General features: G+C 42.8%; 1 protein-coding gene across 1 annotated transcript in view; it reads right to left on the reverse strand.

Moving 5' to 3' along the window:
* Positions 1–15,269, reverse strand: part of LOC143804472 (serine palmitoyltransferase 3-like) — a 120,087-nt gene that overhangs the window by 55,059 nt on the left and 49,759 nt on the right. Inside the window, exon 5 of the mRNA XM_077282593.1 lies at positions 10,438–10,562. Within this exon, the coding sequence (XP_077138708.1) occupies positions 10,438–10,562 (125 nt within the window). The remainder of the gene's footprint in view (positions 1–10,437; positions 10,563–15,269) is intronic.

Genomic DNA, 15,269 nt, shown 5'->3' on the forward strand with positions numbered 1-15,269 from the left:
CAGGTGTGCAGTGGTCTAAGATACAAGACATGTGTCAAGTCCTTCAGTGTTTTGAGGAATGCACACGGCTGGTTAGTGCAGACAACGCCGTAATAAGCATGAGCATCCCCCTAATGCGTCTGCTGATGCAAAGTTTGACGCACATAAAGGAGCAGGCGTCTGCACCAGAGGAAGAGGAAAGCCTTGATGACAGTCAGCCATTGTCTGGTCAGGGCAGTGTACAGGACGAGGTAGCGGGCGAAGAGGAGGTGGAGGACGAGGAGGATGATGGGGATGAGTATATTTTTAATGCCGAACCTTTCCCGGGGGCACAGGAAATTGGTTGCGTGTCACGGCCGGGTTCTGGTTTTTTGAGGGACACAAGTGACGTAGATTTGCCTGCAACTGCCCCTCAACCAATCACAACCGGAGATTTGACAACTGGAACTTTGGCCCACATGGCGGATTATGCCTTACGTATCCTAAAAAGGGACACACGCATTACGAAAATGATGAACGATGACGATTACTGGTTGGCCTGCCTCCTTGATCCACGCTATAAAGGCAAATTGCAAAATATTATGCCACATGAGAACTTGGAACTAATATTAGCAACCAAACAATCAACTCTTGTTGACCGTTTGCTTCAGGCATTCCCAGCACACAGCGCACGTGATCGTTCTCACACGAGCTCCAGGGGGCAGCAGACTAGGAGTGTTAGGGGTGCACACATCAGAAGTGGCGTTGGACAGAGGGGTTTTCTGACCAGGTTGTGGAGTGATTTTGCTATGACCGCAGACAGGACAGGTACTGCTGCATCAATTGAAAGTGACAGGAGACAACATTTGTCCAGTATGGTTACTAACTATTTTTCATCCCTTATCGATGTTCTCCCTCAACCGTCATTCCCATTTGATTACTGGGCCTCCAAATTAGACACCTGGCCAGAATTGGCAGAATATGCATTGCAGGAGCTTGCTTGCCCGGCAGCAAGTGTCCTATCAGAAAGAGTATTCAGTGCTGCAGGTTCAATATTAACCGAAAAAAGGACTCGTCTGGCTACCCAAAATGTTGACGATCTAACATTCATTAAAATGAACCACAACTGGATTTCGAAATCTTTTGCCCCACCTTGCCCGGCCGACACCTAGCTTTCCTATGAAAGGCTCTTGCCTGTGAATTACTTTTCTAATGTCTAATTTGCTGCAGCTGATTGTACAGCATACGACATGTTTACACCTCCCTAAATGGCCAAACTCCCCACACGGGGCCGTGGTATCGCGACTTGGCGCAAGCACCCGTGAGACTGCTGTTTGTCTGAAGAGGTGGGTGTGCTCGCTTTTGGTTGACGGCATTGCTACTGGGTCCCTCATAGTACAATGTAGTGTCTCTGGCGGTGGTGGTGCGCACCCAACGTCAGACACACCGTTGTAACATGAGGGGCCCTGGGGCGGTCCCGCCGGCCTCAAGAGAGTTCCCCCCTACCCCAGCTCAAAATGTGCTCTACCACGTGCAAAATTATGTCGCACAGCTCCACCAATCTTTAGTCTATTCGCTGACATCATTCAATGTCTGGCACTGACAATACAAATTTGTAGACATCTATGATGCAACTTAAAGTAGTCTGTGTCTGTGTCCTATATTGGCACCATTAAATAGTTACTGCCAAATTACTATGTCAGAAACTCAGTAGATGAGCCCACCCCTGTACCTAAGTATGCCACCTTTTTTTTTGTTGTGGTTGTTTTGCGAGACATTAACATCTATTTATATTTTGGGAGTACTGGGACAGACACTCCTTGCACTACTCCTCCACTCACCACCAAGCTGCCTGTGTATCCATGTAACCGCTGTAAAGCTGCCATGAGCCTATTGTTTGTTATGTTAGGCCTTTGATAGCCTGCCTGCGGTCCCTACTTTAAAAACTCCTCCACTGACCACCAAGCTGCCTGCCCGTGTATCCATGTAACCGCTGTAAAACTGCCATAAGCCTATTGTTTGTTATTTTAGGCCTTTGATAGCCTGTCTGCGGTCCCTACTTTAAATACTCCTCCACTCACCACCACCAAGTTGCCTGCCCGTGTATCCATGTAACCGCTGTAAAACTGCCATGAGCCTATTGTTTGTTATTTTAGGCCTTTGAAGCCTGTCTGCGGTCCCTCCTTCCACTAGTCCTCCACTGACCAGACCACTGCTGCCCGTGTACCCCTGGAACCAATTATAAAGTGCCTACAGCCAGCCCATTTTCTTATGTTAGGCCTTTGAAGCCTGTCTGCGGTCCCTACTTTAAATACTCCTCCACTGACCACCAAGCTGCCTGCCCGTGTATCCATGTAACCGCTGTAAAACTGCCATGAGCCTATTGTTTGTTATGTTAGGCCTTTGATAGCCTGTCTGCGGTCCCTACTTTAAATACTCCTCCACTGACCACCAAGCTGCCTGCCCGTGTATCCATGTAACCGCTGTAAAACTGCCATAAGCCTATTGTTTGTTATTTTAGGCCTTTGATAGCCTGTCTGCGGTCCCTACTTTAAATACTCCTCCACTCACCACCAAGCTGCCTGCCCGTGTATCCATGTAACCGCTGTAAAACTGCCATGAGCCTATTGTTTGTTATTTTAGGCCTTTGAAGCCTGTCTGCGGTCCCTCCTTCCACTAGTCCTCCACTGACCAGACCACTGCTGCCCGTGTACCCCTGGAACCAATTATAAAGTGCCTACAGCCAGCCCATTTTCTTATGTTAGGCCTTTGAAGCCTGTCTGCGGTCCCTACTTTAAATACTCCTCCACTGACCACCAAGCTGCCTGCCCGTGTATCCATGTAACCGCTGTAAAACTGCCATGAGCCTATTGTTTGTTATGTTAGGCCTTTGATAGCCTGTCTGCGGTCCCTACTTTAAATACTCCTCCACTGACCACCAAGCTGCCTGCCCGTGTATCCATGTAACCGCTGTAAAACTGCCATAAGCCTATTGTTTGTTATTTTAGGCCTTTGATAGCCTGTCTGCGGTCCCTACTTTAAATACTCCTCCACTCACCACCACCAAGTTGCCTGCCCGTGTATCCATGTAACCGCTGTAAAACTGCCATGAGCCTATTGTTTGTTATGTTAGGCCTTTGATAGCCTGTCTGCGGTCCCTACTTTAAATACTCCTCCACTCACCACCAAGCTGCCTGCCCGTCTATCCATGTAACCGCTGTAAAACTGCCATGAGCCTATTGTTTGTTATTTTAGGCCTTTGATAGCCTGTCTGCGGCCCCTACTTGCAATACTCCTCCACTGACCACAATGCTGCCTGGAGTGCCTGCCTGTGTATCCATGTAACCGATGTAAAACTGCCATGACTGCCTACTGTTTGTTATTTTAGGCCTTTGATAGCCTGTCTGCAGCCCCTACTTGCAATACTCCTCCACTGACCACAATGCTGCCTGGAGTGCCTGCCTGTGTATCCATGTAACCGATGTAAAACTGCCATGACTGCCTACTGTTTGTTATTTTAGGCCTTTGATAGCCTGTCTGCAGCCCCTACTTGCAATACTCCTCCACTGACCACACCAATGCTGCCCGTGTACCCCTGGAACCTATTTAAAAGTTCATAGAGCCTAGTTATATATTTTATTTACTATTAATAAGGCCATGATGGACTACGCTGTACCACGCTACAAGCTAACCAGTCGACACTTCTTTTGCGAGAAAAGCCATCCCAACCCTCCACCAGCATGTAGAAGACCGCATTGTCCATGCACTCTGGCAATCTGTGAGTACAAAGGTGCACCTGACAACAGACGCATGGACCTGTAGGCATGGCCACGGAAGATTACGTGTCCATTACGGCGCAATGGGTTAATGTGGTGGATGCATGGTCCACAGGGGACAGCCTACTAAGTCTGTCTGCAGTCCCTAATTCAAATTGTCCTCCACTGTCTAAATCGGAGCTTCCACCTTCTGGCTTTCGGCCTATAGTATCAAAAATTAAACTGCATTTGGCCTTCAACTTTGGTTAGGGCCTACTAACGGCTTCTGCCCCTCCCTGGTGTTGCCCTCAACTAAATAAAGCTGAGCTTCAACCTTCTGCTCCAAATTACCATTTTGAAAAATGCAATAGGCTTTTCCGGCCTACTAAAGGTGTCTGCCCCTCCCTGGTGTTGTCCTCAACTGAACAAAGCTGAGCTTCCACATTCTGGCTTTCGCCCTATACTATCAGATATTAAACTGCATTTGGCCTACTAGTGTGGTTAGGCCCTTGAAACAGTGTCTGCTGCTCTTGGGTTTGCTACTCCACTGAACAAAGCAATGCCGCCTGTTTAGTCCTGTTACCAATTTTGAACTGCATGTAGCCTACTTTATTCTTTGGCCCTATATCTGTTTCCTCCTCATCCTGCCCATTGCCCAGCCACTGCTAAATGAGTCTGCTGGTACATTGACCTAGACCACTACATTCCCCTTGTACTCTACACAGCCAGAATCTGTCCCTGCTGAAAGTAAGGTTCCCCTTCCCGCATGTTATACCACCTTACACAGGGACAAAGAGGAAGGTGCAGATGAAAGTGCAGGTTCCTTCATCAGGTGGGGGGGCATACTCGTTGGCGACGTCACTGGCACAGGGCCCCTCAGAGTACGCAAAAGTGTCGCTGCTGGTGGGAGGCGCCCCCGCCATGCAAACACACCGCCGTACTTTGAGGGGCCCTGTGCCAGTGGCAATGCGAACGAGTGGGCCCCCCCCTGCTTGCTCAGGATCACAGCACTTGCAACTTTTAAATACTTACCTTTCCCTGCAACACCGCCGTGACGTAGTCCGCATTTCCTGGGCCCACGAAAAACTTGAGCCAGCCCTACTCCCCCCACAACTTTCCCCCAATTCCCTATGCCCAACTATTATTATACAGTTAATTAAGATTGGCAAGCTTCAGAAACAAGAATGGATGTTTTTGGCATTAAAATGGGCACTGTAGGTGTTTTCCTGGCCTCCACTCACTGCCGACTATGCTTCCCCATTGACTTGCATTGAGTTTCGTGTTTCGGTCGATCCCCGACTTTTAGCGATAATCGGCCGACTGCACTCGACTCGACTCTGGACAAAATCGGGTTTCCCAAAACCCTACTCGATCTTAAAAAAATGAAAGTCGCTCAACCCTAGTGGCGAGTTTTGCATGTGGAGAGTTTTGCGCGTGGCGACTTTTGTGTTTCGACTTTTATGTGGCAAGGTTGGTGTATGTGTGGTGAAATGTGCGCTGAGTGTGTTCGAGCACGTGGTAGTGTGTGGCGCACTTTGTGTGTGTGTTCATATCCCCGTGGTGGTGTGGTGATTATCCCATGTCGGGGCCCCACCTTAGCAACTGTACAGTATATACTCTTTGGCGCCATCGCTCTCATTCTTTAAGTCCCCCTTGTTCACATCTCACAGCTGTTAATTTGCCTCCAACACTTTTCCTTTCATTTTTTCCCCCATTATGTAGATAGGGGCAAAATTGTTTGGTGAATTGGAAAGCGCGGGGTTAAAATTTCACCTCACAACATAGCTTTGATGCTCTCGGGGTCCAGACGTGTGACTGTGCAAAATTTTGTGCCCGTAGCTGCGACGGTTCAGATGCCAATCCCGGACATACACACACACACACACACACACACACACACACACACACACACACATTCAGCTTTATATATTAGACTAGCTGAAGAGCCCGGCGTTGCCTGGGCATAGTAAATATCTGTGGTTAGTTATAGCACCTCACTTCTCTTATTTTCCCATCACGCCTCTCATTTTCCCCATCACATCTTTCATTTTCCCCCTCACATCTCTCATTCCCCCCTAACTCTTGTCATTTCGACCTCACATCTGTCATTTTCCGATCACTCCACTATTTTCCCTCACTCCTCTCATTTTGCACTCACACCTTTTCATTTTCACCTCACACCTCTCATTTTCACCTCAGTATATACATGTTTGTCATCTCCCTTATATATAGTATACACCTGTATGTCATCTCCCCTGTATATAGTATATACCTGCTGTGTGTCATGTCCCCTGTATATAGTATATACCTGTATGTCATCTCCTATATATAGTATATACCTGTATGTAATCTCCTCCTGTATATAGTATATACCTGTGTGTCATCTCACCTATATATAGTATATATCTGTGTGTCATCTCCTCCTGTATATAGTATATACCTGTATGTCATCTGTGTGACATCTCCTCCTGTATATACTATATACCTGTAGGTAATTTGCTCCTGTATATAGCATATACCCGTTTGTCATCTCCTCCTGTATATAGTATATACCTGTGTGTCATCTCCCCTGTAAATAGTATATACCTGTGTGTCATCTCCTCCTGTATATAGTATATATCTGTAGGTCATCTCCTCCTGTATTAGACCTCGTTCACACGTTATTTGGTCAGTATTTTTACCTCAGTATTTGTAAGCTAAATTGTCAGCCTGATAAATCCCCAGCCAACAGTAAGCCCGCCCCCTGGCAGTATATATTAGCTCACACATACACATAGTAGACTGGTCATGTGACTGACAGCTGCCGGATTCCTATATGGTGCATTTGTTGCTCTTGTAGTTTGTCTGCTTATTAATCAGATTTTTATTTTTGAAGGATAATACCAGACTTGTGTGTTTTTTAGGGCGAGTTTCGTGTGTCAAGTTGTGTGTGTTGAGTTGCGTGTGGTGACATGCATGTAGCGACTTTTGTGAGATGAGTTTTGTGTGGCGACATGCGTGTAGCAACTTTTTGTGCGTCGAGTTGCATGTGACAGGTTAGTGTAGCAAGTTGTGTGCAGCAAGTTTTGCGCATGGCGAGTTTTGCGCATGGCGAGTTTTATGTGTGGTGCCTTTTGAGTATGTGCAAGTTTTGTGTGAGGCAACTTTTGCATGTGTTGCAACTTTTGTGCATGTGGCATTTTTTCCGCGTGTGCAAGTTTTGCGTGTGGCGAGTTTTCCATGAGGTGAGTTTTGCACGTGTGGCGAGTTTTGTATGTGGAGAGTTTTGCGCGTGGCGAGTTTTGAGCGGCGACTTTTATGTGGCGAGGTTGGTGTATGTGTGGTGAAATGTGCGCTTAGGGTGGTATATGTGTTCGAGCACGTGGTAGTGTGTGGCGCATTTTGTGTGTGTGTTCATATCCCCGTGGTGGTGTGGTGATTATCCCATGTCGGGGCCCCACCTTAGCAACTGTACAGTATATACTCTTTGGCGCCATCGCTCTCATTCTTTAAGTCCCCCTTGTTCACATCTGGCAGCTGTTAATTTGCCTCCAACACTTTTCCTTTCACTTTTTCCCCATTATGTAGGTAGGGGCAAAATTGTTTGGTGAATTGGAAAGCGCAGGGTTAAAATTTCACCTCACAACATAGCCTATGACGCTCTCGGGGTCCAGACGTGTGACTGTGCAAAATTTTGTGGCTGTAGCTGCGACGGTTCAGATGCCAATCCCGGACATACACACACACACACACATTCAGCCTTATATATTAGAGAATGAATATATTATATATATATATTATATATATATATATATATATATATATATATATATATATATATACACACACACACATACATATACACACTGTATATATGTTTTTCCCGAACATTTGAGCCCATAAATCCATTAGATGTCGGTTTTGCAAGCCTGCGAGAAAATATCGCAGTACGGATGCCATACGGATTACATACGGAGGATGCCATGCGCAAAATACGCTGCCACACCCTGCCTACGGATGACATACGGACCACTATTTTGGGGACTTTTCTGCGTATTACGGCCGTAAAAAACGGACCGTATTTTTATACGCTGAGTGTGAGGCCGGCCTAAGAGCGCAGTAAGACGGTCGTGTAAATTGGACAGAGTTTGGAAAGCAGTGCACGGACTGGCCGGTGGCTGTCCTGACCCAATTGTGATATCTGCATGTGTTTTATATGCAGTTGTCACACTCTGGTTGGAAGAGCCAACGGCCAGTCCGTGAACTGCGTTACGATCTCAGTACGAATTATACAGCTGTCTGACTGCGCCCTAAGGCTGCCGTCACACTAGCAGTACTTGGTCAGTATTTTACATCAGTATTTGTAAGCCAAAACCAGCAGTGGAACAATTAGAGGAAAAGTATAATAGAAACATATGCTCCACTTCTGTATTTATCACCCACTCCTGGTTTTGGCTTACAAATACTGATGTAAAATACTGACCAAATACTGCTAGTGTGACGGCAGCCTAAAAGTGTACCAAAATTTATCAAACTGATAAATTGGTGCCTTTTAAGTCTGTCTACTCAAAGGGGCCATTCCAGCAGAATTGTGGCATGAAAGGGTTTGAAATGTCTCAAAAATGTTGCGACTTTTAAAGCATTTTTAAACTAGTCCCAGATAGAGATCAAAGTTTAGATTATATCTATTTTTGGATTTAAAAATAAGAAAGTTAGAGCAAATTTTGTCATTTTGTAGCTTTTGTTTTTTGTTTTTTTTTTGGTGGGGGTGGGCAATTTTATAAAAATGCAGAATTCTATATTTAGTCTTCATTATGACTAAAGACTGTCAAAAATACCTGTACAAAGCGAAAAATTCAAAATTTCACAATTTTTTAAAAGAAGATGAACACAAAAAACTGAGACTGGACCTAAAGGTTAATTTTTCCCCATACTCTCAATTTTGTCCGCAGGCACCAAATACTCAAGTTTCAAGCTTTTGTAGTGTTGTCAGCAGCTCTTAGATTAGACTTGTCTAGAATTGCATACAATCATATAGGAGAAATTGTGCAGACATAGACCACAGTATATAGAATAAAATTCAAAATTTTATTGAGTGGAAAAAGAAAATAACCACGTAGATAAAATTCAGCTGAAACAAATGACGGGACACGTCACAAAAAGGAGGTGGTAGTAGTAATAATAATATCTCCAAATAAATTCTTGTAGGATCATAAGTACAAAGTCCTGGAAGTAATCAAAGCCAGCTTGCATACATAATTAAACAGAGGTTTAGATTTAATCAGCAACTTAAGCAGAGAGATAATATAGTACAAGTGTGGTAGAAACACTAAAATATACATACTGTATTTTTCCCTTTGTAAGACGCACTTTATTTCCCCCAAATTTGGGGACAAAGCGAATATACTGCTTACCATTACAGGCTGGGATGAGGGGTGTCCGCCGCCGTGGTTGTCCACCACCGCTGCCGCAGTTGTCCGCTACTGCCCAGGGTGATGCTGCAGGCTCCGGTGCTGCGGAGGGCTCTGGCGACATTTTGTGAAAGGCCAGAGCCCCCCGGCAGTTCGTCAATGCTTTCCTCTGTGACGGGCTCCGGGAAAATGGCCGCCGGAATCTCAGGAGATGAGATTTCAGCGCTGAGATCTCATCCCTCGAGATCTTGGTCCCAAGATCTCCATCTGCACATGCGCCGCCGCCATTTTCCCGAAGTTCACCCCACAGGAAAGCATGGACTAAGTGCTGGGGGCTCTGGCCTTTCACAAAATGTCGACAGAGCCCCCCGCAGCACCGGAGACACCCCCGCAGCACCGTAACCTGCCTACAGCACAGGAGCCCCCCTGCAGACCCCCTCATCCCAGCCTGCAGCACAGGAGCCCCCCTGCAGACCCCATCATCCCAGCCTGCAGCAATGCTCCACTCCTGCCTCCAGCAACAACCCTGGGACCCTGATCCACCGCAGCCACAACCCCTGGTAAGCAATAAGACGCATGGATTATAAGAAGCCCCACCAATTTATTTAAAGAAGTTTTTTTCCTATTTTTCTCCTCAAAATTTGGAGTGCGTCTCATAATCCGGAGCGTCTTACAAAGCAAAAAATATAGTATATAGTAAATGTGTGAGACTAGAGACTATGCAAGCTGGCTTTGATTACATCTGGGACTTTGTACTTATGATCCCACAAGAATCTATTTGGAAATATTATTATTACCACTACCCCTTTTTGTTACGTGTCCCATCATTTGGTTAAGCTGAATTTTATCCATGTTATTATTTTCTTTTTCCATTCCATAAAATGTTGTATTTTATTCTATATGTGCTGTCTTGTTATGGTCTATTTCTGCACCATTTCTCCTATATGATTATATTATATCTTCATGCATGACCTTAAGTCCTTTATTTAATTTTACAAGCTACGGTAGTTCCTTTTTGCTAACTTGTCTAGGATTGCATACATACAGCAGTTAAATATATAGGACAGTCTCATCCTTTTGTGCCTTTTTATAGAAAGTGTGATTGAGGAAGTTGAAATGTTTGAAAATTGATTTAAAAACTTTTTTTATTTCTTTATTTTTTTCAATCTTTGGCTAGAACTGTAGACAATCTTATTTGATTAGTATACTTGCTCAAATATTTGAAGTTGTACATAATTCATAGAAACAACAAATATCTATATTTCTATATAGTTAAATATGTGTTAAGAACAAAAACAAAAAACAGACTTTAAATGATTTCTACGAAAGCGTACCTTGCCAACCAGTGCCGGAATATTTGTGGAGTTTGTAGCAAATCCCATACTAAATACCATTGCGGCCTCTGCATTCACAAACTTTGCTACCAAGTCTTCCAGCTCTTGATGAATAAGCAAATGTCCTGAAAAAGAAAGCTGGCATTTAAAAAAAACAAAAACTGATATATGACTGAGCCTGAACGATCACTATTGGGGTATGTTCAAATGGATTTTTTTAACTTGTTTATTTGAATTAAAAAAAAAATAAAAAAAATAAATAAATACAGTTAGGTCCATATATATTTGGACAGAGACATTTTTCTCATTTTGGTTATAGACATTACCACAATTTAAATTTTAAACAAAACAATTCAGATGCAGTTGAAGTTCAGACTTTTAGCTTTCATTTGAGGGTATCCATATTAAAATTGGATGAAGAGTTTAGGAGTTTCAGCTCCTTAACCTGTGCCACCCTGTTTTTTAAAGGGACCAAAAGTAATTGGACAATTGACTCCAAAGCTATTTCATGGACAGATGTGGGCAATCCCTTCATTATGTCATTCTCAACTAAGCAGATAAAAGGCCTGGAGTTGATTTGAGGTGTGGTGCTTGCATTTGGAAGGTTTTCCTATGAAGTAAACATGCGGTCAAAAGTGCTCTCCATGAAGGTGAAACAAGCCATTCTTAAGCTGTGAAAACAGAGAAAAAACCCGTCCGAGAAATTGCTAAAATATTAGGAGTGGCAAAATGTACAGTTTGGTACATCCTGAGAAGGAAAGAAAGCACTGGTGATCTCATCAATGCAAAAAGACATAGGCGCCCACGGAAGACAACAGTGGTGGATGATTGCAGAATAATCTCCATGGTGAAGAGAAACCCCTTCACAACAGCCAACCAAGTGACCAACACTCTCCCGGAGGTCAGCGTATCAATATCCAAATCTATCATAAAGAGAAGACTGCATGAAAGTAACTACAGAGGGTTCACTGCACGGTGCAAGCCACTCATAAGCATCAAGAATAAAAAGGCTAGACTGGACTTTGCTAAAAAACATCTAAAAAAGCCAGCACAGTTCCGGAAGAACATTCTTTGGACAGATGAAACCAAGATCAACCTCTACCAGAATGATGGAAAGAGAAAAGTATGGCGACGGCGTGGTACAGCTCACGGTCCAAAGCATACCACATTATCTGTAAAACACGGCGGAGGCAGTGTGATGGCTTGGGCATGCATGGCTGCCAGTGGCACTGGGTCATTAGTGTTTATTGATGATGTGACACAGGACAGAAGCAGCCGAATGAATTCTGAGGTATTCAGAGCCGCCATACTGTGTGCTCAGATCCACCCAAATGCAGCCAAACTGATTGGTCGTCGTTTCATACTACAGATGGACAATGACCCAAAACATAAAGCCAAAGCAACCCAGGAGTCTATTAAAGCAAAGAAGTGGAATATTCTTCAATGGCCAAGTCAGTCACCTGATCTCAACCCAATTGAGCAGCATTTCGCTTGTTAAAGACTAAACTTCAGACAGAAAGGCCCACAAACAAACAGCAACTGAAAACCACTGCAGTGAAGGCCTGGCAGAGCATCAAAAAGGAGGAAACACAGCATCTGGTGATGTCCATGAGTTCAAGACTTCAGGCAGTCATTGCCAACAAAGGGTTTTCAACCAAGTACTAGAAATGAACATTTTATTTAAAGTTATTGAATCTGTCCAATTACTTTTGGTCCCTTTAAAAACAGGGTGGCACATGTTAAGGAGCTGAAACTCCTAAACCCTTCATCCAATTTTAATGTGGATACCCTCAAATGAAAGCTGAAAGTCTGAACTTCAACTGCATCTGAATTGTTTTGTTTAAAATTCATTGTGGTAATGTCTATAACCAAAATGAGAAAAATGTTGTCTCTGTCCAAATATATATGGACCTAACTGTATATATATATATATATACACACACACACACACACACACACACACATACATATATACATACATACACACACACACCCCAACAACAACCATGTCAATTCTTTTTCAAGTGCTTTTCGACTCTAAATTGTGGTAAAATGCATGTTTATTGACCAGTTATTAACATGGTCTTTCTGAAGTTTTTGCAGCGAAAGGTGTTAAAAGATTGCCTTGTGCAGGCATGTACTACGGAGGACAGAGAATGAACTTCAATCCAATATTGCAGCCAGCATGCAGCCGGCGGGTAAGGGTGCATCAAACACCCGAAAACCCCGCCCCTAGGTCTAAAGATTGTTCCCTCCAAATTCAGGTGACAGTGTCCCTTTAATATACACAATAAGAAAATTAAAAAAATGAAAAAAAAATGGATCAAAATCTGCCTACAAAAGTGCCAAAAACCACATGTCGTTCTTATAAAACCATGCTAAATACTATCGTCCCAATTGTTAGGTATTTTTTAAGCAACTTTTGTCTTGTCATTTGTTGCTGTTGTGCCAAATTTAATATTGTGCATGTGGATGATAAATTGTGTGCAAAGTGAAAAAAAGGCACTTCCTTTTTGTTTTTGACCTTTTTTCGCGAGAAAAGTGGGATGTTTTGCAAAATGGCAAATAAAAAAAAAAATCTAACAAAATCATTCAAAATGAAGAGTAAAATTTGTGCCTAATTTTGTGACTATTTGAAATGATGCAATCGGTGACCCAGCTGAAAACATTTGGCAATCATAAACTTGGCCAACAATGGCAAACGTAAGCAATATAAAAGAAAAACAGAACACCTAGACTTTAAAAAGATGCAAGCTAAAAAGAATCAGGTGCAAGCGAAAGTAGAAGTGAAAAACACCAAAATCAAGACTAAAAAAAAAAAAAAAAATCATGTCTTTTAAAAGAGTTTTTTAAATGTGGAGGTCACTGTCAAATTGTAGCAGTAAATAATACATTGCTTAGTCAACTATTTAAAACTGGTGCAATCAGGGATAATGCATCTGATCTGTATATTAGAATAGGACACGTGAATGTTACCTCCGATGCAGAAGTGAGCAGCCCCAGAATACCCATTTACAGGGGGAAGCCTAGTTGGAACAATCTGTCTATTAACAGACGAAGCATTTCGGTGCGAAACGCGCGTCGGGTGTGGTGGGCCCCCAGGAGCGCTTCATTTGGTAATTATATCATTATATTGTTAAGTTATACACTTGTACTATTATTTTGTTTATTTTTTGCTTGCATACTTGTACATGGTCACTTGCACAATTGTAATATGCATTGTTATATCATGGCTTGTATTATGATACCACTACTAATGGAGCCCTGACCTGGGTTGCCCACCTATTTTCCAGTGCTGTGGGTAGATACCCATTACTGATTACTACTTTTATGTTGGTTAATAAAGTTGATATGTAATTTTACCTTCCTTGTGTGAAGGTAGATTCTTTGGTGCTTTATTAACAGGGTATGTAATATGACTTAGATCGGTGGGAAGCTGGTTAGAGCAGGGCACTAGGAACCCACTGATCGCCAGAATGGGGCACTTTTACCTGCCTGTTAGTTGAACATGCACAATTGTTCCATTCTACCGTGCTATTAATTCCCTATAGAAGTACAGGGCTCCGGCAGTCCCATAGAGAATGAATGGAGCGCGGCAGACAAGTAAGAGCGTTGCTACTCCATCCTGGTGTGCATAAAAGTGCCCTATTTTGAAATTGATGAGGGTCTCAGTGGTCAGACTCTTACTGATATAAAAATTATCACCTATCCTGTGGGGTATTCTGGTTACAAGAACATAAGTTGCACAGCTTGGAACACGTATATGAACCACAAGGCAGGTGATAATTCGTACCAACTGGAATTCCTGACAACCGGGATACCTCATTAAGCAAAAAAAATGATTATCGTATGACTACAAGCAGAAAAAATAAATAAATTAATGAATTATATTTTTTTAACACATTGTAAAAGAAGTACAATTTTAGATTATGAAGAGGATAAGTTCACAAGGACAAACTGCACAATGTCACTATCCAAAAATGAAAGTCAAACTAAACCAAGGAAACAATGTTTTACATTTATACACAGTAACTTCAGATATTCCGCAAATAAACTGATCATACTGCATACCATTACCTAAATATTCCGGAGGAAACACGAGAATAACGCAGTTGTGATGATGACACCGATGAACGTAACACAAAGTGACTATGGTGGCAGATTCCAGAACTACTATATCATTTCTGTCATATTGCACAGGTCAAGAGGTGTGCACAGAGCAAAATCTTTGAGGATTAGAAGTATGGAGCAATAGTTTTGTGGATTACTTGCACAATCTTAAAAATTCTGAATAAAAGTCACACACGTGAAATCTTAGTTTCCGGGTCAAAGAGTTTATGCTCCAAGTACTACACATTCCACACAGCAAACAGGTTTTTCCAGTCTTTAAAAGAGCTGTCTAAAAAAGTAACACAGTGAAGACGTAATGTGATGTAAATAGTTTGGGCAAGTCAAAATATTTCAAAATGTAGACCAAGAGTGAAGAACAATCATGTATCAGTTATTACCACTCCTATTAGGCAGAGCAGATATAGGTGGAAGATCGACTGCAAATGATCATCCCGAGTACAGATGGGAAATAGATTGTGCCCCCTTTGGACTACAAAAATGAGTGCAAATGGAAAGTTCAAAAAATTAGGCTAAGTGACAGATTGGTAAGGAAAAATAATGGAGTCCTGGCAGCAATGGCTTACAATATACAGCTCTGGCAAAAATTAAGAGACCACTGCAAAATGTTCAGTTTGCTTGATTTTTCTCTTTATAGGTATATTTTTTGAGTAAAAATGTACATTGCTCTTTTAGTCTATAAAATACTGACAACATGTCTCTGA

The sequence above is a fragment of the Ranitomeya variabilis genome, chromosome 2, assembly GCF_051348905.1.
Source record: "Ranitomeya variabilis isolate aRanVar5 chromosome 2, aRanVar5.hap1, whole genome shotgun sequence".
NCBI classification, from domain to species: Eukaryota; Metazoa; Chordata; class Amphibia; order Anura; family Dendrobatidae; genus Ranitomeya; species Ranitomeya variabilis.